The sequence below is a fragment of the Halichoerus grypus genome, chromosome 12 (assembly GCF_964656455.1).
Source record: "Halichoerus grypus chromosome 12, mHalGry1.hap1.1, whole genome shotgun sequence".
Lineage (NCBI taxonomy): Eukaryota > Metazoa > Chordata > Mammalia > Carnivora > Phocidae > Halichoerus > Halichoerus grypus.
In genome coordinates, this window is record NC_135723.1 from 49,160,593 (window position 1) to 49,184,877 (window position 24,285).

At 36.9% G+C, this 24,285-nt stretch overlaps 1 protein-coding gene across 6 annotated transcripts in view; it reads right to left on the reverse strand.

The window, feature by feature from the left end:
- The window catches only part of CRPPA (CDP-L-ribitol pyrophosphorylase A), a 407,209-nt gene that overhangs the window by 79,401 nt on the left and 303,523 nt on the right, over nucleotides 1–24,285 (reverse strand). For 4 of the 6 annotated variants that reach the window (XM_078059334.1, XM_078059333.1, XM_078059330.1 and 1 more), the window contains one exon: nucleotides 20,804–23,976. The exons of 1 other annotated variant lie outside the window; for it this stretch is intronic. In XM_078059334.1, the coding sequence (XP_077915460.1) occupies nucleotides 23,872–23,976 (105 nt within the window). In that variant the 3' untranslated portion in view covers nucleotides 20,804–23,871. Of the gene's footprint in view, nucleotides 1–20,345; nucleotides 23,977–24,285 lie in introns of those variants that run through there. One more of the 6 variants, XM_078059332.1, reaches the window with a different exon arrangement.

The window sequence follows — 24,285 nt, forward strand, 5'->3', positions numbered from 1 at the left end:
ATAAAATATGTTTAATTGAAGTCTTCATCTTTCTATAAGGGCTTGCCTTGTGTCATTTTTACTTGAGAACCTCTATGAATACTGAGATAACAAAAATGGCTCTTGGAAATCACATAGTAGGCAACTGATATTTCCAGTGATATCCATAATTCAGAATAATCCCCATAATATCAACACAGATGTTTCTCTTTTTCATTAACTATAGTATCTTCAAATTGGATACTGAAACACCAAATAAATGTCAGCCCCCCCCCCCTTTGTTGTTGGTAAAGAGACCACTGGATTGTGAAGCAGGACTCAAATTCATATATTACAAACCTATTTATTGTTTCAACAGAGGAATTTGAGCACAAAGTGTGTGGGAAGAATATTTATCTTATTTTTACAGATCAGAAAGCTGATGCATAGAGATTAAGTTATATTTATGAGGTCAATGAAAATATCAACAGGACTGTGATGAGCCAAATCTGCATTCCACAAAAAGTCTAAAAATAAATTAGATTTCCCAGTGATATGTAACTAGCATTTTAAAACATTGTATAAAATTATTCATATACTCATGCATTTCATTTCAGCCATAATTTAGACTATCTACATTTTATTAGATTCACAGGAAATTCCCAGCACAGTTTGCCAATTGATATTAGAGCATAAAGTCCAAACGAGTCATATAGATATATGACTTTCACATATATATTTCATATATATTTTTTATATATTTCATACATATTTTTTTAATTTATAGGATGTATATCTATAAAATGCACAGTATCGCCTGTGCTAAATAAACTTAGAAGTACTAACTTTGCTTTTAGATGGGGACAAGACTGCAGAAATATAAAACCTCACATTTTTCAGCTTCATTCTAACAGCTATTTTCTTGCCATTTTAATAATGCTACTAATTGTCCTGGATGCAAATTTCAGTGTAGCTATATTTCTTTTTGGGTGTTTGGTGCCTCTCTTGTACTAATATAGATTCTTAATGATTCCATAGAGGCTTGATTTGTCCTTTTGGACACTCATATTGATAATCCCCACCTCTTACCGAATATAAGTAAAATTGTTAGCTATGTTTTGGTGAAAGCAAATAGCAGTCCCTATCCACTAGCACCTCCAAAACTGAGAAAAAAGCTCTTGATTAGGCATATGAGCATGGTCTAATAATTATCTTGAAAATCTTCCTGAAATTTCGTATTTGAATTAAATTTAAGAAATTAACACTTGCAGCATCTTTCACTTACACACACACACACACACACACACACACACACACACACACACACACACACAGAAAGAGAGAGAAGGAGGGAGAGAAGAGATTGAGAAATAAGCAAATAAACCAAAAATAAGGATTGTGCAGACCAGTCTCAGACGGATGCCTCAGAGACTTTTTAGTCCAACTGCCATTTCTCCGGTTGCATACGATGTGTTGTGTGTGAAAACAATCGTACATAAACAGGAATTTAAGCTCCACAACACTTTACTTTCTCTTCCTCTCCCCTCCCTTCTCAATGTCCTTTTACTTCCTAATCTGCCAAATCAAATGCTCCATCAGAAGCAATAGCCTACAATTAGCTTTTTCAATTAAAATGTAGAGTTCAAAGTTGACTCCAGAGTGAGTAATTGCTTTTGAAAAACCATAACCAGCGGGCAGCTGCCAGATTATTACAACAGTTTATTTAACCTCAAAACATCTGATCAATTTTATTATCTCAGCAGAAGGGAGATATCCTGGAGAGTAGGGTTTAAAATACACTACTCATCCTAGATGTCTGAGAGAAAATAAAAATTCTTCAACACTATAAATATCCTTTTGCCATCACCTTCCTGAGAAAAGAAACTCAAATCACACTTTCTTCATTGGAAAGTCAAGAGAAATGAAGAAACCGAATGCAAAAGCTTCGTGACATCACTGGGGTGGGAGTCTGGGGAAGGGGGCCAGGAACAATCCACAAAATTACAAGGTTTAAAAACATTCAAACATCCGGCTCATGATGTTTGGAGTTTTTATTCATCCAGAAAGAAGATACAGAGAGGGCTGCCAACTTCACCAAAACAAAGAATATCCCGTTTCCAGAATCCTGATTTGGCTGCCTCCACACTGCCAAACTTATTATTCAGAAATCTGTGCTAAGGCTTGAGAGATGAAGGGAACTGAGATCTTCCTATTACACAAACGGGTTGACCAGCCCTCGGAGCTCCTGCCCTGCTCATCAAGACCAGGACGCACGACACGACCCCTCCAGCCCCCACAGAATGGCCTCGGGATTTCTACCACTTCTTGCTGACCCTTCCATCCCATTCCACCAGGCCTTCCCTCCATGTCTTTGGATTCCATCTCCACCACTGCTTCTGCAAGCCCACCAGAACCTACCACACGAAATGGTTGATTATTTCACCATCCCCACCCTTTTCAAAGAGGCAATGTTGGGTAAGAACATAGACCCTTTAGCAATCATCCTGGATTTCAATATCGGTTCCACCATTCACTAATCGCATAATCTTAAGCCCAGTACTTTACTTCTCTGTGGCTCAGTTTTCTCATCTATAACCTCATGGCTTTGTTGTGAAGATTGAACAGGTATGTGTTGCGTGGTTAGGACCAGGCGTGGCATGTTGGATGCAAATTTTAGCTGTTTGTTTTATCATTTGCTCACGACGCAGTCCTCAGTTCCCTTTGGCTCTGAACCTTGACTATTGGACAGTTCTACCCCTCAGGCCCACTTCCCAGCTCTTGGAACATCTCTTCAGAGAGCCAGGAAGAAGAGTTTGAACAGTTAGCTACCTGGGCTATCCTTGTATCCTGACTTTGGGGTCATGTTATAACAAAGCTTTAATACAACCATGTATCTCTCATCTTTCGAGCAATTTAACCACCTCAAACAAGTCCTAGGTAGACCCAGAATACAGGTAACCTCCCACTACTGTCATCTCTAAAATATACCATCATTTACAGCCACAGAATTATAGCTAGATACTAATTCCTGTCACTGCATTTGAGGAATGTGAGTACTGCATCTTTCCTGCCTATTCCAGCAACTGTCCACTTGAAAAAAACAAAAACAAAAACAAAAATATTCAAAGAACAGATCAATTTAGAAAGTGTTCATGGGAAATCATTGATTCCAGCAAAAAGACACATCAGCATCCCCCAAATCATGAAAAGATTGTCAAAATGCTTATTCTTTGTTTTATTTTCTGCCTGTCTTTTGTTTATTCCCCAATCCCATTTCACTGTTTCTAGAACCATGCTAACATATTGGATAGCCTTGAATTCCTCGGAATTTTTGTTTAATATACAATGTCTTGTGTATATTTTAATGTAAAATGCATTGATTTATAACCTCATAATCAACAAAGTTTATTGATTTATACAGATTTTGATTCATTCTCTTTATTAATCATTCAATAGTGTTCTTACAATATATTCATGTTGCTTTATGCACATATAATTTGTTGCTTTTAATTACTCCAGAGTACTCCAGAGTGTGTTGTCATGACAGTTTTACCTAACCACTCAATGCTTGCCATTTAATTAACAACAAAAATATTAACATCCAACAGTTAATTTCATATTTGATCAACCTGATCTAAAGTCACAGGGATTCTGGTAATTCACTGAGGGAATTTTTCCTCCAATCTTTCACATAAGCGTTTCCACCTGAATTAGTAAGACAAATGATTCTTTCACTTTCTAGTAAAGATACATTCAGAGAAATAAACATTTTTTGTTTTGAATTCTGATTATTGGCATCCAACATGCTTTGCTGATAAAAGTAAATATCATTCAGAGATACAGAATGATACAAAACATAGACATCTTATAAACTTTGTGGAAATAGGCCATGAATAAAACATAAATTGTAAGTCTGCCATTTTTTTCAGCATCTATAACATTTTAATTATAAAAAGATAGGAAATGAACAAGATCCCAAAAATGTTTGCTCAAATTCCTACACTGCAGCACTATGATATAATGCAATATTGGAAACAATTTAAATGTCTATTGGTAGGAAACTGGAGCCTAAATAAAATACGGAATTTTATGGAACTGTAAAAACTGAAGTAATTCTGTAAGTACTGACACAGAACCCTCTTAAAAATACACTGTTAGTGAAAAAAAGAAAGCCACAGAAGAGTATCTTTCATATGATTCCATTTTTGTAAAAAAAAAAAAAAAAAAAAGGAAAGGAAATATACACATCTAATAATGTGTATATATGCAGGATTGCATGTACTAGAAAATATCTGAGAAGATTCAAATTCCACAGAGGGAGAGCAAAGTCTAAGAGACGGAGAAAAAAATTTTACCTTTTAATTTTTGTCCTGCAGTACCGTTTACATATGTTTGGTTGTTTACAACAAATATGTATTAATTTCATACTAAACTTTTCTAAACGTAAATAAAAGTACAATGAAAAAGCCTAACTTTTGAAGAAAGTTGGAGATTGATTTTATTTACAAGTGAGGTAATTAAGGAGTCGACCCAGTGACAGCATCATTCAGGCGAATAGAAGCAAATGTAAGAAAAGAACAAAAGAACAGATCAAGAGATCAAGAAGTCACCCTTGCCCCAAATAATTTATTAAAAGTCAATATAAAGTCAAAATAGCTATTTCCACATCAACACATCACTTACAAAGTGGTGGTATTTTTTTTTACTGCAATGGGAAAGGAATATAAAAAAATTCAATCTAAATAAAAGTTACAATTTTCAGTGAACTGAGAGGTTAGGGGAAAACTCTTTTTTGACCACAGATGCTGACAGGAAGGTGAGTGATAAAATCAGTTGGACATGTTTTTCAAATAGTTAAGATGCTAAGAAGTTAATTTTTTTCATCAAAAAAATATTTCCAATGATTTACATGCACTTCTTTTTCTTTGATGAGAATTTTGTAAATCAAGTTTAAGATGTACCAATAAAAAAGTTTATATCATCTCAGTTTTTCATAAATATTTTACTTTTAACTTTTAAAATGTTTTAATGTTCAGTGCTTCGAAAGAGATTATAAATTATTTTTATTTTTTTCTCCAAATATTCAAAAATAAAAAGTTCAAAACAGAACTTGGCAACTTATTTCAAATTTTGACTGTTTTTCAAATTAGGAAAACTGGGAAAAATGTAAGATATTTTAACAGAAATATGAGAAAGTAAGATATAAATGCAGAACCACTTATATAAGAATAAGTAGGACTTTTTATCCCGGAGAAATTTCCATTTTTAATTTTCCTAAGACAAATAGATTTTTTTAATTAAGAATTAAACATCTGATTTTGTTACTGTATAATCAAACCAGTTCTCCAGTGAAAAAGTGCATCTTGAAATCTTTTCGGGAAAGCTATAATAAAGTGGCAGGCTCACAGGTAAATAGTGGAATCATATCCACCGCAAATAAAACAGTAACAACAAACCTAAGACAATTTGGTGAAACATACTCAGATGTGGAATCAAGAGGTTTTATATTGATAGGCACAAATAACTGATCTCGATTTTCTGTCTACACGATTTTAAATTCTGAACTTTTCACATGTACAAGAAAGATACTAATGTTCCATTATTGTATACTGCACTAAATTTTCTTAAAAACATATTTGCTTATCAGAATTTTCCATAAGATTTCAATGAGAAAAATATTAAAGAGAACATGAAATAAATTCTAGGTATTTGCCTTTCAATCTTGCTTACCAGAAAGAAGGCACCTGGAAGGAAATATTCATGATGTTATACTCCCTCTAGTGGGCATTTTATAAATGGATAGTCCAGTGCCCTCCAGGCACACTCCAATACACTCTGGCTTCAGGATTTTCCTGATCCTGAATGGGAAGGGTCTTTGCACATTGTCTAGTCAACAGTTCCTGGGAAGCAGGAACCTCAGAGGAAGTCAGATCACGTCTAATCTAAGTTTCACTCCCTCAAGAAAGCTATTGTTTCTATCTTGGGGTAGCTATCCTTAACAAGTTATGTATATACTGAATCCAAATTCCAGTCTTTGTAACATGTACTTTTGTACTCTTGAAGAAACTGGGAAAAGCATACTCACTTCTCCATTTTGCCCATCTTCAAGTATATTTAGAAAATGGATGGGACACCTGGGTGGCTCAGGTCATGATCCCGGAGTCCTGGGATCGAGTCCCGCATCGGGCTCCCTGCTCGGCGGGGAGTCTGCTTCTCCCTCTGCCTGCAGCTTCCCCTACTTGTGCCCTCTCCCTCTCTATCTGACAAATAAATAAATAATCTTAAAAAAAAAAAAAAAAAACGGTTCATAGTAACAGCAGATACTAAACAAGAGAAAAGCATAGGATTAAGAAGCCATTTTTAAAGTACAGATTCAATCAATCAATCAATCAATCAATCAAGTTTTAGGTAGGAGTAACAAAGAATGCACTATTGATAATCGGTAAAATCACAAGCAGAAAACGGTTGCCATTATACAATACCATTGTCTATAATACCCAAAACTGAGTATCGTACCCAATAGCAAATAGTTTATGAAGACAAATATGCCTAATAAATTTTTGTTAATTTGAATTTTTAAAAAAATGTTCCTTTCACTTTATATGAAAACCCATCATTAGTTTCTACTGGGTGGAGGATGTGATGCAACTTACTATTTTTTTAGTCCACAGTGGGACAGGAGCTGTGTGTAGAACCTAAGAGACTTCGAGGGATTTACAGCCCAAAGGGTGAAGCAGAAACATCTGTATGAAGGAGCAGAACTTCGCCACACAATAAAGGGACGCAAAGCATACCTATCCTACATTTGCTCAAATTTATTTCCCCAGTTTCAAGGTATCATATTGAAATTCCCACCACTATATTATACGTCCCTTGAGCAGGAAAACCCCCTTGCCCCTTTGCCCCTCTAAGCGAGCACAAAACCTACAACTTACTTACTGTTGATGAAGATGCAGCCCCAGGTTTAATGCTTGGATTCACCAGTATTTACTAATTCCCATTTATACCATGTTACAGATTAACTTGCTTTTCAGACCATCTGCTGCTCATGAAAGTGTTTTGAAAAACTAGGGAGAGCAATGAGAATTAGGACATGTCTCAGGGTATGTTATGGTGGAGAAAACGTTGGCAGACAGGGCACTATCAATGTAGGATGGAAGAGAGGCATTGAAAGAAAGAGGCATACTTATCAAGGGCAGTCTAGCTCTGCTATCCCACAGAAAAGGAAGTACAGCCTTTTTCAAAAGCAAAGTGTCACCTACCCCAGAGAAAAATTTTAGGACCCTTTCTATAATAATATTAATTTTATCTACCATAGGTCTCCTGGGAAGCTAACTTTGTAAAATTATGACGTAATTGCAAGGGTGAGGGGGCAGGTGTGAGGCAGAGGAGAGATATGGGATATGGACAACCAGACGGGAGCAGACTGCTTGATAGACTAGACTGCATGGGCGTGCATGATGTTTGTACACCCACACAACCATGCCAGCACACTGAGCAATCTAAGGCAACCGTTCTCCAAGTATGGCCTGGGATGTCCCCTACAACATCCACCTGCAGCTTTTACAAACACAATTTCCAAAGTGCAATCCAAGACCTATTCAGTCTGAATTTCTAGGGATGTTGTCTGATAAGCAGCATATTTAACAAGATCCCAGCTGATCTTCTGTACACATACTCAAGTGTAGGAATCTCAGCACCAGGGATTTTAAAAACATCTTCATAGGTTCTCATAGAGCTGAGCATAAAAGCAGTGGGGATGGGGGAAAGTAGGTTTTGAAATATCAACTACCACGGGGAAAATCATGCATAAACCTTTACAAATCCCTTAGAAATTGCCATTTGGAGACCAACATGCTCTCTCAATTAGATTTCCCTACTAAGTGGGAAGAGAATTTAGCTTTTTTGAAGAAGTACCAGATTACATAATTGTCTAACATTTGAAGGCCATACTGAAAAATATTTATCTTTAGAATCTAGAACTACCTTGAGCTTGGAGAAATTATACTCCGAGAAACCCTGGGCAAAACAGAGACCATCTGGGAAAGCAAAAGCTTAAGTTGTTTTTTTTTTTTTTTTTGCTAACCCAGAGAAAGTACCAAGGAACTGAAAAGACAGATTTACTGATTTATTAGTTCATCTACTCACACTAACAACTGTATATAGGTGTTACGTTTAAGGACACAATATCGAGATGATGAGTTAAATTAGTGTAATCCTAACTAATGAGAGTTTGCTGTACTTCCAGAACATAGCATCACGAAAACTTATAAATTTAGGGTGAGAAACCTGTTAACAGATACTTTATTTTCAATTTGATACTTTAAAATGTATTAAGAATTCAAGTTAAGTGACAGAAAACCATAAGGACAACTACATGGAGGTAAACAGAAATGAGTTTTAATCATTCACAATCATTCACAAAAGAAGGAAGTTAAACCCATTTTTCTATAGGAATGATCTATTTATTCATTTTAAAGAGTCATGGCTTTCTGGCTTATTTAGTTGATGTTATTAGTTATTTAAGTATTTCATAGTTATCACCAACCTTCTCCTTATAAACCTGGCCTATGATTCTGAATACTCTACTGTAAGGTCCATTTACATGAATTGCTGGGTCTGGGGACTTGACTGTCTTCTATGTTCCTTGAAAACATGTCAATGCCTCATTGCCCCACACATATCTGACTGCCACTATGTCCATCAATAATATCATAGAGACCATAAGTAGTCTCACTGTACCATCATCTCATGGAAATCTTTATAGAGCATCACTTTCAGTGCATTGCAAAATGTCAGCAGTTTTGTGGTTCTAAAGCAACAGAAAAAGAAAATCTTCCAAATAAACATCATGCATCTCCAAAGAAACAGTGATAGTGTGGCCAGAGTGATTATAATTAAAAACACATTCTCTATGCTTAAGGAAGTCAGCTGCAGGGGCATTGAAAGAGCTACATGAATTTATGCTTTTATTTTCTCAGCACTCTTTCAATCATAAACCTAGAAGAGTTTTGATACAAATTTCCTTTTTGCTATAAGTGCATTTTCAAATGGGAGAGAACATTCTGCTACGTATTTACATTGAAATACCTCATGTGTGCTTCAATCCATTTCTATTGACGAAGTCTCAATATTCTGATGTCTAAGCTTTCACATTTTATTCCTAATTCCACACTAGAGATCAACTACATTTCCTTCTCAACCCCTTCTGTTTACTTTCTCAAAAATCTGTGTGAACCTGAAGCGCCGAGTCCCTTGAATCTACAGCACTGCTGGGCCATGGCCTCTCCAACATTAGATAAACTGTGGCAACATCACCTGCGTTATTTTGAGAATTTGTCCATATGTCATTTTTAAAGCAAAGCAAAGCTATGAACAGATGATGGGAATCTTGGGGAAAATAAAAGAAAAGTTTATCTTTTGAAATCCCCTACTTATTGCTAGTTCTTTTTGCCATAAGTCTCCTACTAGCCGCATTCTGTTGCCCTGCCACACCAGAGGGGCACGGTTCTTTAATCCTACCTTCCATCCCTGCTCTGTGGGTGTAGGGATGGGTGAGAAGAGCGATTCTTGAGACAAGAGAGAGAAGAGAAGAAGGGAACAGTAAGAATCTGGCAGTATTCTAAAAATTATGATTAAAAAAATAAAAATTATGATTTAGTACTATAATTTTCTACTTTGAAAAAATATTTTTTTCATAACAAAGGCTTCAGAGAGCAAACTTCAACTACAACTTATTTGCTGATATATCAGTTTCTCATTGTTGCTGTAATAAATTACCACAGACTCAGTGGGTTAAAACAACCCAAATGTATTACCTTATAGTCCTATAGGACAGAATTCCAACATGGATCTCAATGGGCTAAAATCAAGGTGGGAGCAGGGCTGCATTTCTAGAGGCTCTGGGAGCAAATCTATTTCCTTGCCTTTTCCAGCTTCTAAAAGACACCTTGATGTCTTGTTTTGTGGCCCTTCTTCCATTTCACAGCCAGCAGTGATGCATCTCCCTGACCATTCCTCCATCGTCAAGCCTCCCTGACTCTCCTCCTGGCCTCTGTTCCCACTTTTAAGGACCCTTGTGATTACCGCCCCCCTCCATATAATGCAGTGGAACCTATTTAAAGTAGGCTGATGAACAACCCTAATTTCATCTTCAATCCTAATCATCCTCTGCCATGTAAAGTAATGTATACACAGATTGTGGGGATTAGGATGTAGGGATTTTTTGGGGACCATCCTGCGGACAACCACTAGTGAGGATAGTCATAACATGGTCATTATTCATCACAGAAGAGGCCCTCCCTTTAAAGGGAGATGCAAAATGCACATCAAAAATGTGGTGGGGCATGAAGTATTTAACTCCATCAGAGGGTGACCAGATTTGGAAGGCTGGGCAAGTGGCTTAGTAATAATATTAACTGTTTGGAAGGTGGTTTGTTTGGGTGGAGAAGGCAAAAACATTTATCTAAAATTTAGATTTTAGCCTTAAGTCTTCAACACAGGACTTGTGTGCCTTTGTCAAAGCCACTCTGTCTGTGAAGAGTGTTTAAATTTATTAATTTATTATTTTAATAAATTAAATGTTTAATTTAAAAGCCACTCGTCCCTCTATGAAGCCAACATTTGGATTTGATGGTGCCTGAAACAACTCAACTAATCTCAAAGTGAAAATAAGTACTATAGCTTCGGCTATTTCCCAGCCCAGAAGTTTGTATTTTAAAGAAAATGAAACCTTTAAAATTTGTGTCAGCTACTAGTTAGGGAAAGTATTTCTTTTCTTCAAATATCATGCATTTGAAACACCCCATCCCACTACTGAGGCTGTGTGTAATATCTGCGGGAAAGCGATCCTGTACTTTTGTTTGGGTTGCTTCCTTCATGCTTTTGATGGTTACTGATCCATTCTTTTTATTTTCTCCTTCTACTAGACTATAAATTTCTCAGAGAGGCATCACAAATGAATAACAGCGGTCATAAATGCTAATACCTGTAGAAGCCAGGCAGTGAAGACAGTGACACAGAGTGTGATCATTAAGGAGCGGTGGGGCTTCTGGAAGATTAGAGCGTGTGCCCCAGCGAAAAAGGAGTAGCTACTCCTCAGATTGGAATCACTTGCCTTGCAAAAAATAAAGCCCTCTTATTGCTAGATAGCTGCATTTTTACAATGAAACTTACCAATTTTCAAACATAGGCAACAATTTCATATTTTAACATAAATATGAAAATAACCATACCCATAGGTAAAATCCTGCGGGAGGGCTTCCAGTGTGTGAAATCCGGTGAATTTTCTAGTTCTTATAAAGCTAAATGCTATCCAATGTTACTCAACATAAGAGGTATACATAATAATGTTCTCACATGCTTGTGAGAAAGAACATAGTTGTGTACTGAGTAAAGGGGTGGACTATCCAGTATTAAAATATGACAATATTTTCAAACCTTTCTCCATTTTATTTTTATGATTTCCTATGACTCATAGGGGACTTTAAATAAACTTCCTTCACTATCAAAGCATAAATCAAGTTTTTCAAAAAAAATTATTTTGATATGAGACGTGTGAGAGGAAAGATTTGGTTTGTGCTTTTCACAGTAAGATCATTATGGTCATTGCTGAGAGACTGAACATCATAAAACATAATCATCGAGGGCTGAATGCCATGTTTTAAAGGTCAAGGTCAGTAAAATAAGTACAAGCACATTTCACAACTTTTGTGACACAGGAAAGCCTGCAAAACACACACACACACACACACACACACACACACACACACACACACTGCCGTATATAAGCATGCATGCACATGCACATGCACATGCAGAGATGTATACAGATTCTGTTTTCCTGCTGAAATAATCAGGGTGCAAGACGAAGCCCAAACAAGAATAGCAAATTCTACCACCAGGTGGAGCTTAGCTTCCATTAAAGCAGCAGATACATAAAAAGATTTCAAGAGCTTGTTTGAATTATTTGTATACCTTAAGAGAAGATTGAAGTAAAAAGTACACTTTAAAGGAGACTAAGCTTTAAAAGCCTGTTACAAAGGCCAGTTATCGAGGACGTGAAGTATTTTTCATGAGACTGCACAACTGATCAGGTGCTCAGGGGCCACTCATAAATGATCTGACAACTGACTTCCTTCCTGCTCTTTTCCTTTTCCTTGTCGGAGAATGTTAAATTCCTAACCGTTTAAGCACTCTCTGTTAAATAAAAATCACAGGCACCACTATAACAGGACCTAAAGAGTAAAATTACAAAAGAGGATAATTATAAAATTATGCGAAGACTGATATGTGTAAGTTACACATCAGAACATGTATCCTCCGTTAGATGAAATTAAATTTCAGTGCATAAAACATCTAATGCAGTGTCCGAAATAGCTGGTAATAGAAGTTACTTCTGCCACAGTTGCAAATGAGACAACCACTTCATGATTAAGCCCTACCAAGTCAATATTCTCCATGTCTATGAAACGCTCACTGTGTGCTCAAAGCATGTCTAGGCCTTGGAGAGCAGCCAGTTATAAACTCAGATATGGTATTTGTCCTTAAACCACGGAGAAAAATACTATACAAATTAGTGTACCTGACTCTGCATGTAAACTGTTAGGAATTTGTATCTTCTAAGTACTCTAAGGAATGGAGAGGTCAGGGAAGCTATGCTAGTAGAGCAGAAACAGGACTGAATATTGTAGGAAGGATGGGGACTGAATCGACAGAGGACAGGCGCCATGTCAGGTGTGTGGTCAGCAAAGCAACAGACCCGATTGCACAGCAGGTGCATTTTGGCCTAGAGGGTACATTTAGACAGGAAATTTAGAGAGGTGGACTAAGATGATGGGCCCTAGTGAAAGACAAATGGTGGATTTACTTGCTAGAGAAGTAGGTAGAACATTACTGAAGATTGTGGGTCAGTAATGCAGAATGGGGAGAGCATCATTTACATGGCTTAGCGCAGGGAAAGAAAATCTGGGAGGCTCACTCAGTAGTAAGCCTGCCTGCCTGCCAAACTTCTTTTACACCTGTTACCAACATTTACTATTCTAGTTTCAAGGAAAATAGAGGTGTGTGAAACATGTCCTCTACTTTTAGGTTGTCTAGTGGTAAAATATTATAAGTTCTGTAATGGCAGGAAAAGAACTATGTAAGTATAGATGCAGAGGCAACGATTAAAATATGTATAAAAAGATAACAGAATAGAGCAGGTCAGGCAGTAACAATGTGTTAAAAGGTGCAAGGCAAAGGATAGAGTTACCAGGAAATGGTAAGAGGTTTGTTGGTGTGTGTGGCATATAAGGCATGAGTAGCTTATAGTGATGAGGGCAGAAACCAAAACGATGGCAGAAATGGAGAAGTGAGCCTAGATTTAATGGATAATTCAAAGAAAGATACGGAGATGCATAAGGAGCAACTGTGGGACAAGGTTAAACAACAGGGTCCAAAACTCCCAAAGAGGGAGAAGAGTGGGGCACTATTAATATTGACAAGATGTGAATTTGGGGAACAAATGAAACTTGAGAAGGAAAAGAGAACCTCCGTTTTTTATTAAGTTTAACTTAATAGTAACAAATCCAAGGGTAAACATTTTTGGTAAGTAGGATCTTTACGTGGTATTTGTTGGGTGGGGGAGGGGTTCAGGAGAGACCAGACAACGGTGCTGGAATGAGTAGCAGTCATCATCTGCATCCCTCTTTTAATACTTACTATATGGAAGCCACGATTACTTGAGTAATTCATTTGTGTTTTGTTTTTTGTGCTTTTTCTTCCCACTTATATTTAGAGCTTGTACCCTGGCTTTATTCTTGCTGTGGGGATTTTGGAAAGGGGGAAAGCAGAAAGCACCTAAAATTACAGGTGCTGTTGTTCTGGTGTAAAAGCCAAATTCCATTAGATTTACTAATGATCCCTGAGTAATGGGAACAGAGGAAAGACTTTAAGGCAGGAAGAGAAAGAAATCAGGAAGGGGATGATGGGACCCAGGTTGGGGTTTTATTGTTGGCCCTGTGAGAAGAGTGGGGACTGACAGCTGAGGACCAGAGGGGCAGTTAGGATGCTCTGATGCTTCTTGAGACCCAGGGACTTCCTAGACTTCCCATATCCCTGATGTGAGAGGAGCCTGCAGGATGCCTGAAGTCGACTTTTACTCTAACCCCATAGGATTGAAGCTTGGAATCAGATATAAGTTGGTTTTTTAAACATAGGTATTTTTAGACACACGAATTTATGAATTGAGATTCCGACACATTACAGAGGCTCCAATGGAGTCTTAGATATCACGTGATCTAGGTGTTCCATCTCTCTTGCTAAACAATATTGTACATTTCTCAAGGGTTTATATCTGAACAGATAAAGGCTTAATTAAAGGGTGTTGATACTGTTGAGAGACCGAAATTAAATTTCATGCCTGAAAGAGACCTTAGCAGGTTACTGTTACATTTGATGAAAACCGGCATTAACCAGATAGTAAAAACTTAATGCTTAGCCTCAAGGAGATTACATCTTAAAAGTGGACAGAGATGTATAAAGAGAACATTTCAATAACATATGTAATCAGTAAGTGAAGTTATCCACTGGTGCTATGTGAAGACTGACAGAAGAGGAGGTGCTGTCTCACTTGAGGGCTTCGGGAAGAAATGAAGTATGAGCCTAAGTGAAATCTTAATGACTAAGGCCATAATGAGACAAAGGATCTTCCACCTCAAATGTCCAAACTTTCTCTCCTCTGAACTCCTATCAATGCCAAATATACCACTTATTTCCCTTTACCACATCACTTTCCGTTGTCATAATTTTCATTTGTTTTTCTCACCTTGCCAGAGAAAATGCCATGGAGAATAGGAATCCTATTTTATCTCCTTGCAGAATTTCCACAGGACCTAGAGGTCTTGAACATAAGAGATGCTCAGTAATTCTGGATTTGGTCTGCTGTGTAGTTCTCATCTGACTCACCAGGAGACACACATCTGTTGCTAATGACTAACTCTGCCAGTTGGCCTGAGGCCTATAGAAGAAATCAAAACAAAAACTGGAACACAACTGATTAAGTAGATTCTCAACAGTTTTTATCACCGTATCTATTATTAGTCATTTCTTAATGTCATTTATAACATTTCTTATAGTTACTGATAACTTTTTGATCCTATTGATGAGAAGTGTAGAGGAAATTCAAAAAATGCTGGATCTTGGCACTGGCCATGCCCCCTGTGAGTTGTGTGATCTCAGGAATCTCACCGGCCTGGAGAAGCTTCAGGCTCATCTGCCATATATGGGCTAACTGAGCTCTCATGACGGGTACGTCAGATGTGCAAACATTTTTAGGAAAAGATTAAAATGCAACTTAATGGTAACTAGTATTGAATAATTATCCCTAAGCACTCTTTTGCTCTAATAAAGATGACAGAGATTCTATAAAGAAAAAAAAGGCAGAGTCCTTCTTTTATATACTTCATCCTTACTTTGTGTCACTTTTCAAAATGGTCTTTATTTATGTCTCATAAAATATTTCTCCCAGTTAGGTAAGAGATATTTTTGGGGAAAAAAAAGATCATTTTCTTAGTGTTGCAAGTTGACCATGGCTAAGACTAAAAAAATCCAGACTTTAGGAAATGTATCACTATTCACACTATTTTCTGGTTAACGTGTTGGCCACATGACAATTTGTCTTGAAGAGAAGGGATGATCGTGCCGTCACCCACTCGGGGGAGTGTCTCATCTTGAGATAGACAGGTTCTTCAAGTGGGGGTGCAGTAGAGGGTAGGCACTGCTTGCTCTCTGGTCCAGAAATGATGGGGCCCAAACCTTCAGCAATCCAGTGTTTCTGATAGTGAGCCAAGTGGAGACAGGCCTGATGTGAGTGACGGTCTACCTTTGCTTCTCACTCGCAGCAGAACATATCCATGCTGCAACAGAAAGATGACTCCTTGATCAAGCTCTCTGAGTGAGCTGTAAGAACATCCAAGATCGAGGGGCGCCTGGGTGGCTCAGGCGTTAAGCGTCTGCCTTCGGCTCAGGTCATGATCCCAGGGTCCTGGGATCGAGCCCCACATCCGGCTCCATGCTCTGCGGGAAGCCTGCTTCTCCCTCTCCCACTCCCCCCGCTTGTGTTCCCTCTCTCGCTGTGTCTCTGTCAAATAAATAAATAAAACCTTTAAAAAAAAAGAACATCCAAGATCGATACCCCGGATACAAGGAGTCCCTCCTCTGGGGCTGCAGTGGGACACACAGGCAGAGCCAGGACGAGAGGTGGCAGAGCCCAGAGTGGCTTTCTCATGAGCGTCACTAGTAACAGAGGTTATAGTATGGCAACACAGTGAAAAATAAAGAATAAAAGAAATGAAGGGACTTATTTCTAGAGCATTCATGAAATTGCAGGGAGGATACTGTGAGTCAGGATGGCCACTGGTGGAAACCACATGAGTTCGTTTTAACAATGTGGGTTTACAAAACAAGAGTGTAAAATCACTTTACATCAGGGGCTAGGTGAGGCCTCCATTACTAAATTTATACAATTACTTAAAAATTGTGTTGAATCTGCATTGCCAATCGGTATTGTTAATTATGCAAATTACTATGTATTTATTGTGTATGAGGTATAATATATTTTCTCTATTTTTCCTATTTGAGATACACTTTGCTAAATCAGCGATAGTGAATCTCTGTAAGTTCTTCCTACACATGCATACAAAGCACAAGGTCACAGTGCATTTTTTATAACAATTCTTTCAAAAAAAAAACCGTGGACATGAAAATAACATATCCACACTTTTTTCTTTCTCTACATTCTCTCTCTCCACACACATATTCATATACATATGCACACACACAGAAAATGAAGAAGAAATTAATAGAGATATCATAATAGTGATAAAACTTTTAACAGCTTAAAGGAAATTAAAATTAAGGGGAAGTTTTACATTTAAGTTTTATTTCTGGAGGAAATAAAGGAAATAAAGAGACCACAATTTTCAATTCATATGCTGAGATAGATAGTTGGAAGAAGAGACTATATCAAAAAAACACCAGAGGAAAAATCCCCAGTCCACCAAACTGTCATTCACTGTAGTCACAGATTAATGTAGATGTGTAGCATCACTAATTATTAGTGATAAAGATAAATAATTTACATATTACATATTTTATCTGCTAAAATATTATCAAGCAGGAACTTCAGAGTTGAAAGTTTGTTGATATTAAGAAACTAAAAGTTAGTGAAAGAAAAATGAAATTCCATTTAGGCAACATATATACGTTTGGGAAAAAGTAGTGGTATGCATAACTCCATGATTAACCCAAATCTTTTAATATCCATTAAGATTCCCAAACCAAAGCCAAGAATATTTGGTCTATAGTTGCTTCTCCTGGCTGTCCCATGAAAGCATATTGCACTGATCTTCAATTCCTGATTCCTGGTAGAACTTACGGATATTCCCACTGGGATACTCAAAATTCTTAATTTGTTTACACGTTTTGGCTTCTTTCCAGACTTTATGTGAACAGTAACTGATCCAAGAAACAAACAGGCGGAAATGTCTCTGAATAGCATTCTTTGACTATCAGGTCACACATACCTCCATTCAGTGTAAGAGGGAACTAAATTCCTGAACTGGGCCGTTCAATAATACATTTTTAACACTCAGGGGGGATTAAAGAGAATGATTTTTCTATTCAAACAAGAAAAGAAAAAGGAACTATGAACTTAACAGGGTCTTAAAAACACACACAGGATGGGAGAGAAATTCCTTCAAACTATTGAAAAAATTAGTAACATGCAGATTTTATCATCTATTTCCTTCTCCTCAAAGGGATGTTTTGTTATCCACTTAGACTGAAGAGCTTGCCTTCAACCAAATTAAGGGCTCAGATGTAAAGAATAAGAAAGGGGAAAAAAAGAAAAACCTCACATACCAACAAACCAACCAATTTCAATAGCTCATTTTATAATGAGGTAGAACAAAGAACAAAATGGATAGCCCCAGAATGGCAAACCTCCAGAAACCTCATTCAGTTAATCTTCAAGATGCTTTGCCAAACCTTATCCAAATAACCCAATTATTACAGTCTACAGACTAGTGGAAATTCTTACAAAATTGGCTTCCTTGTGGAATCTCAAATCATGTCTCCATTCGGGTCAAAAAGATCACTAGGATTGCCTTGGTGAAGTTTTTGCCTCTGGGCTGAACTGCAACTTTGCAAAATGGAAAATGAGGGAATGCATCCAGGTAAAATTCTGGATGCAGATTTAAATCAGATTTTTTTTAAAAAAACCTTAAGAACAACCCTTCCTAGTTATAATCTAATTCCTGGAAAAACTGTCCAGAGAGAGTCAGAAATTCTGCATCCCCAAACCCAGTTTGGCTTTCAGTGTGCTGGGCGATCAAGCGCTCCTTAATCTCTGCATGTGAGTTTTCCAACTGTCACGTCGCAGGGTTGATAGAGACCTACCTCACAGAGACCCTGCAAGGATTAATGAAGGTTAAACTGGAAGGAAAAAGTGCACTTAACAAGTCAGGCTTTATCCGCGCTGCTAAAGAGACCCAGATGTTTTAACAACTGCTCAGATCATTTGGTAGCATCCTCAACTAAGTAGAGAATGAATTTACATAATGCATTTCAGCTGTGAAGACATTTTTAAAAATCAAAGATTTCAGTATTTCAGATGGTAAGAGAAAACAATCTGGCTCCTTTCCGGTCTAGCTCATCACACTGGACACCATTCACCCCCAAATCTTCCCATTGAGCAAATATTGTGATATATGCTTAGGACTGTCTAATGGCTAGGGAAGACTCCTCACACCTAGGCATTTTTCTAGACTTTCCTTTCTCCTATAAACATGATGAATGGATTTCTGCTTCTCTTTGCATGTTGTCTTGTGTGCTGGGACATAAATGGCCCTACACAACTCTGGTTCATCAAGAAAGTACTTACTTCTACTTTTTAATCTTACACTTTCGTTATTCACGTATGTCTGATCATTCACTGCCTGAGCAAACTCCTACAACTTTAGAGCCCACAGAGATGGATGGCACTGATAGTAACTGTAGGTCGCTATCAGTCCTTGTTGAGTATACTGGCACGTGCAGATCCAGGGACGTTCCAAAATATGTTTGTGTGTTGGGGGTGGTGATGGGCAAAGGAAAGGAACATTACAGAAACACTGAAAGACAATGGGATTGAGCCTTTTTTTTTTCTCTTGCTATTTAAGAAAAAAAAAAAAGATATTTGAGATTTCCATCTTTGAGGATCATTCTTTAAGGGATCTTAGAATAGTATGTTTTGTAATATTGCATTGCATTGTGTTAGGAATATAAGCTCTAAAGTGAGAGAAGCCTATTTGAATCTCATTTCTCCCACTTGCTGCTTGGGTGAGTCTGAATATGTTTATTTAAAATGTATGTGCCTTGGTTTCCTTGTTTTTTAAATAGAGATTGGTATAGTACCAGTACACAGAGTTATTCTGAAGAAAAAACAAAGGTACAGGCAAAGCATGAAGAACAGTTTCTAGAACAAGAGTAATCATTCAATAAATGTTAGCTATTTTTACTATTATTTTAAGTGCCTGTATTTTAACTCAAAATCATCTTAGGCCTAAGAAAGTTTAACCTCTTTTGTAGATTTTTCTAAAACATTCAGGTCTATTTTTCTCTTTTCGTAACTATTGAAAAGGGAAGGAGGTAACCCTCAGAACCTTCTCATACTTTGGGATCATGACTCTGACCAGCATTTCTCCTCATAAGCATTCTACTTTAGCAACATGTGTGTCTCCAGATACCTCCTAGGCTTGTGAGGACAAATATGTCATGCACCCCACAGAGCTTCTTGACTACCACTTGGCGTGCAACAAAGTTGCAAAACTTACAACTAGCAAAAAAAAAAGGAGCATCTATGCAGCTCACCTGCTGGTGGAGGTCACCTGAACTGGCCTAGGGAGTCCTGCTGATCTCAGCTGGGCTTCCTCATCCATTTGTTGATTAGCTGGAGATCGACTGATCTGGGCTTTGTTTTCCTTTTGGAGACAGCGGGCCGGGCAGGACATGTTCCTCTCAAGGTGGGGGCAAGAGCAGAAAGGAGCAAGCAGCGACATGCAAAGTCTCTCGAGGCTAGCCTCAGTCATGCACGGCCACTTCGGCCTCACTCTACTGGTCAGAGCAGGTTACATGATGAATCCCAAAGTCAACAAATGCACATATATTCTTCCTATGGGAGCTGAGTGGAGAGAAAGAATATTTCTGAACCAGAATTCAACCCACTACGCCCATGCAGACATTGTTAAGTGATCACAATACTCTTTTCCATTGTGACTGAATAGAGCTTTCATATCCTTAATGGCCACTGTAATTGCTAGGATACCTGCTAAATATGAGGGGAAGAAGAAAAAAAATCTAAATGAGACTTCTGATTTTGCAGATTTTTAATATATCTTACAGAATAATAAATCTGGATCTCAAATTCCATCTGTAATATAAAACATCACACTTACTTTTTTGAGAGTAAATGTTATAGTTATTCAATTGTGATCGAGTTAGTATGAAAAAATATGTATATACACACTAAATATCAATGATAATTGCCATTGGATTTTATTTTTTTTTATTTTTTAAAGATTTTATTTATTTGACAGCGAGAGACATAGAGAGGGAACACAAGCAGGGGGAGTGGGAGAGGGAGAAGCAGGCTTCCGGCAGAGCAGGGAGCCCGATGCGGGGCTCGATCCCAGGACCCTGGGATCATGACCTGAGCCGAAGGCAGATGCTTAACGACTGAGCCACCCAGGCGCCCCTGCCATTGGATTTTAAAATACCATTAAGTATTTAGTTATTTATCAATCACGTATTTTTTCTTAAAAGAGAATATACTGAGAATCTTTAATAGTGTGTTACTTTTCATTTAAAAAATGCACATTTTACAATTTTGAAACTAAAAATGTACAAGAACATATATAAATGGTACAATGCCCAAACCACCCACAAGCCGGTTCTAATTCACTTATTTTGAACCGTACTAACAAATCCTAAAATGATACATACTTTTTCATTTATTCTGTTTATTTTTTAATTAAACTTTGAAAATAACTTCACTTTTTCTTCATCAAAATGGCTGTAACATTTTAATTCAAATATTATTTACTCTTCCTTGGCCTAATTAGTTTCAACATTAAAAGGAAATAAAATTTGCAGATTTAATATAAGAAAATGTTCTACTGCAACTTGATGTTTATAAAATGATTATATTTACATGTATTAAGTAAAATTTGATAGTGATAACCAGCATGAAAAAAAAAAAGAGTTTACCTGTTAAACCAATGCAAAACATTTGAAGTGACCACAGGAAGAATGGCTCTGGTAGAATATAGGGGTCCAATTCTTACCCATAAATTCATATACTTCCAACAACTTATCTCTCAAACTGAGCAGTTTTATGAAAAAAAATTGCACCTCTTACCAATATGTCATGAGCCAAACCACTGATCACACTGTTAAATTCCATAAAAGTCTAACTAAATTGCATTTAATTAACTAGCAAACATTTAGAAAGAAAATAGTCATTCACAAAATTTTCCACAGGTAGAAAACAATTTGAGCAATGCTGAAGCATAACTTAACTATTATTTTAGAAGACATTTTAGAAAATAAAGTAAAAATAGACAGTTCCCATGAAAGAAGCAGTGATGAAAATTTAACAATAAAGTTGCCTCTGGATCTCTCAGACACTAAGAACAACCAATTTATCTTTCTCTCTTGGCCAATAATTCTTTCCATTTCCTTCACCCCTAGCTACAATTTCTGTATGTTGGAAAGATGGCTGGAAAGCTATAAGCTTCAGGACTTTCCTCTGGTCATTGGGATGATCTGTCCCTCTTTGTCCATTCCCCCAGTGCTCACTGAGAGCTTCTGTCTTACTTCCCACAGCCTCTCAGCTGGATGTCCTTTGCCAGCATCATAATTAAACAGGGAGCTGAGCTTCAAACTTAGCATCAGTGGTCCTGAGTTTAATCTCTACCTCTTGTTATTAGGCAGCCACAGGGCTCTCCACAAGGTAGCTAAGATCTCTGAACCTCAAGTTCCATCCACACAATAAAGGATGTGGGAAGACTTCTTCAAATTATTTTCAAAGCTGTCAATCACTTTGTAAACTGTAAGGAAAAAAATCAAATGAGATGATAATGGTGATGATGACGGCGGTGATTATTTCAGTCACAGTTTAAGATTGCCTAGGGTAAAGTCATTAATCATCGCTCCCAGATAAATTCTTGTCTGGCTCAACAATCCATTAATAATTTGAAATTTAAGGTGACTTAACCAGCACTCAACTGATACAGTAATTTTGCTGTGCCATAGATACACTGTTTCTGCCTTTTACTCAAAGGCACTTTCTCTTTAAAACCCTGATAATATTTTCCTATTTGCCTTTATAACCACTTCCGAGTCCTTAAAACATTTTCACCTGAAGACTTCAAAAGGTTCATGTGTGGACCTTTCCACAACAGTCAACCCACCACCTTAGCAATAACACAGATGTTCTAGCCCAAAAATCTACACATTGCCCACATACTTTCACCGTCACAATTTTGAATTAAATCATTCATGTTTTTTATCATCCCTAGAGAAAGAGAAAAAAAAAAAAGTGGTAAGCCCAGGAATTTAGATCCAAGCTACACTGAAATAACACATTTCATTTAGGAGTATGAATTGAAGTAATTACTCCATTATATTCTACTATTACTTAAATGTAAAATATAAACTCTCCTACTAATATAGGTCCTAGATAAAAACAGGGAAAATCATCCAACATGTTCAGAAGAAATTTTATAGAAATTCTCACAGTTTATCTTTAACTGATAACATCTCATGCAAGTTTTATAGTTTCCACAAGTAACCTAAGCCTTGGAATCTGATCTAATGTGTTTTTATAAATGTAAAAAGAGAATAAAAGTTATCTCTAATGATTGTATATACATTTTTTGCAAAATTTAATGTAAGCAAAAATCATTTACACTTTTAAGATGTATATACCAGTGGAAATTTGAAAGAGTAACAACATGATTTTAAAAGACAGCAATATCAGGGCACCTGGGTGGCTCAGTCTGTTAAGAGTCTTACTCTTGATCTAGCTCAGGTTTGATCTCAGGGTCGTGAGTTCAAGTCCTGCATTGGGCTCCGTGCTGGGCGTGGAGCCTACTTAAATAAAAAATTAAAATTAAAAAAAAGACAGTAGTATCTGTATCAAAAAATAATTTATGACTCCCTACCTTTCAGAAAAGACTAACTTGGGACTGACCAAAATAATTTCACTTTTATGAAGATTTTTGGTCTTCTTTTAAAGGCATTCAGAAAAATCAGAGACCTTTTAAAATAAGTCAAAATTATTTTTCATAAACCAAGGAAAACATAGAATTTTAAAACAGAAAAGCAGGAGGGAATTACATCTCCTTTATGGATCTAGAGTAATGTGAGGCCAACAGTGAAAATATTAGAACCAGAGTTCCCTGTTGTCTCTTTTATTTATTTTTTAAGGTGTGGAAAATTAGAAAACAAATAAAAATATCAGTTGGTAAGAGGACAATTTTAGAATTAAAAATTATTCTCAATCTTTTTTTTACTTGTTTCATGATAGTGTGATTTACTAATTAACACAGAGATAAGACCACAGTTGAAGTTCTCTAAATTCTCATTCCTAGGAGGATTAGCTCATCCATCATGATTTCTATTTGATTTTTCATGCCTTTGCAGAAGATTACATGAAGGTTATTACTTTCCGTTTGCATATTTTCTGATTAATTTATATTTGACATGCACAAGAGTATTTTTTTCACAGATCTAAACACTGATTCATTTCTATAACCCAAACGTCACATCCTACAGCAGAGATACCTAGGTAAATGTTTCTAAAAACCCGGTACATAATTTTCTCTGTGTTCTTCATGCTACCAGTAGCTGACCAACAAGTCCAGAATTTCTTTCTTTGATTAAGGTGGCAATAATTGTGACTCCTTGCCTTAAACTTGCCTGTAGCTTCTGCTCATCCTGAAAAAAAAAAAAAAAAAAAGGATAAAACAATAATTATTTTAAAAAGAAAATATGTCACACGTTAAATTTAATAGTTATTTTTATCTTTTAATATTTCCTCATTTTTAGTTTTTTTCCCATCAGCTTTATAGAGATATATTTGACATGTGACATTGTGTAAGTGTAGGGTGTACAATGTGATGATTTGATATACCTATGTATTATGAAATGATTATTACAAAAAGGTTAGTTAATCCATCACCTCATACAGTTACCATTGAGGGGGTAGTGGGAGCATTCAAGATCTACTCTCTTAGCAACTGCCAA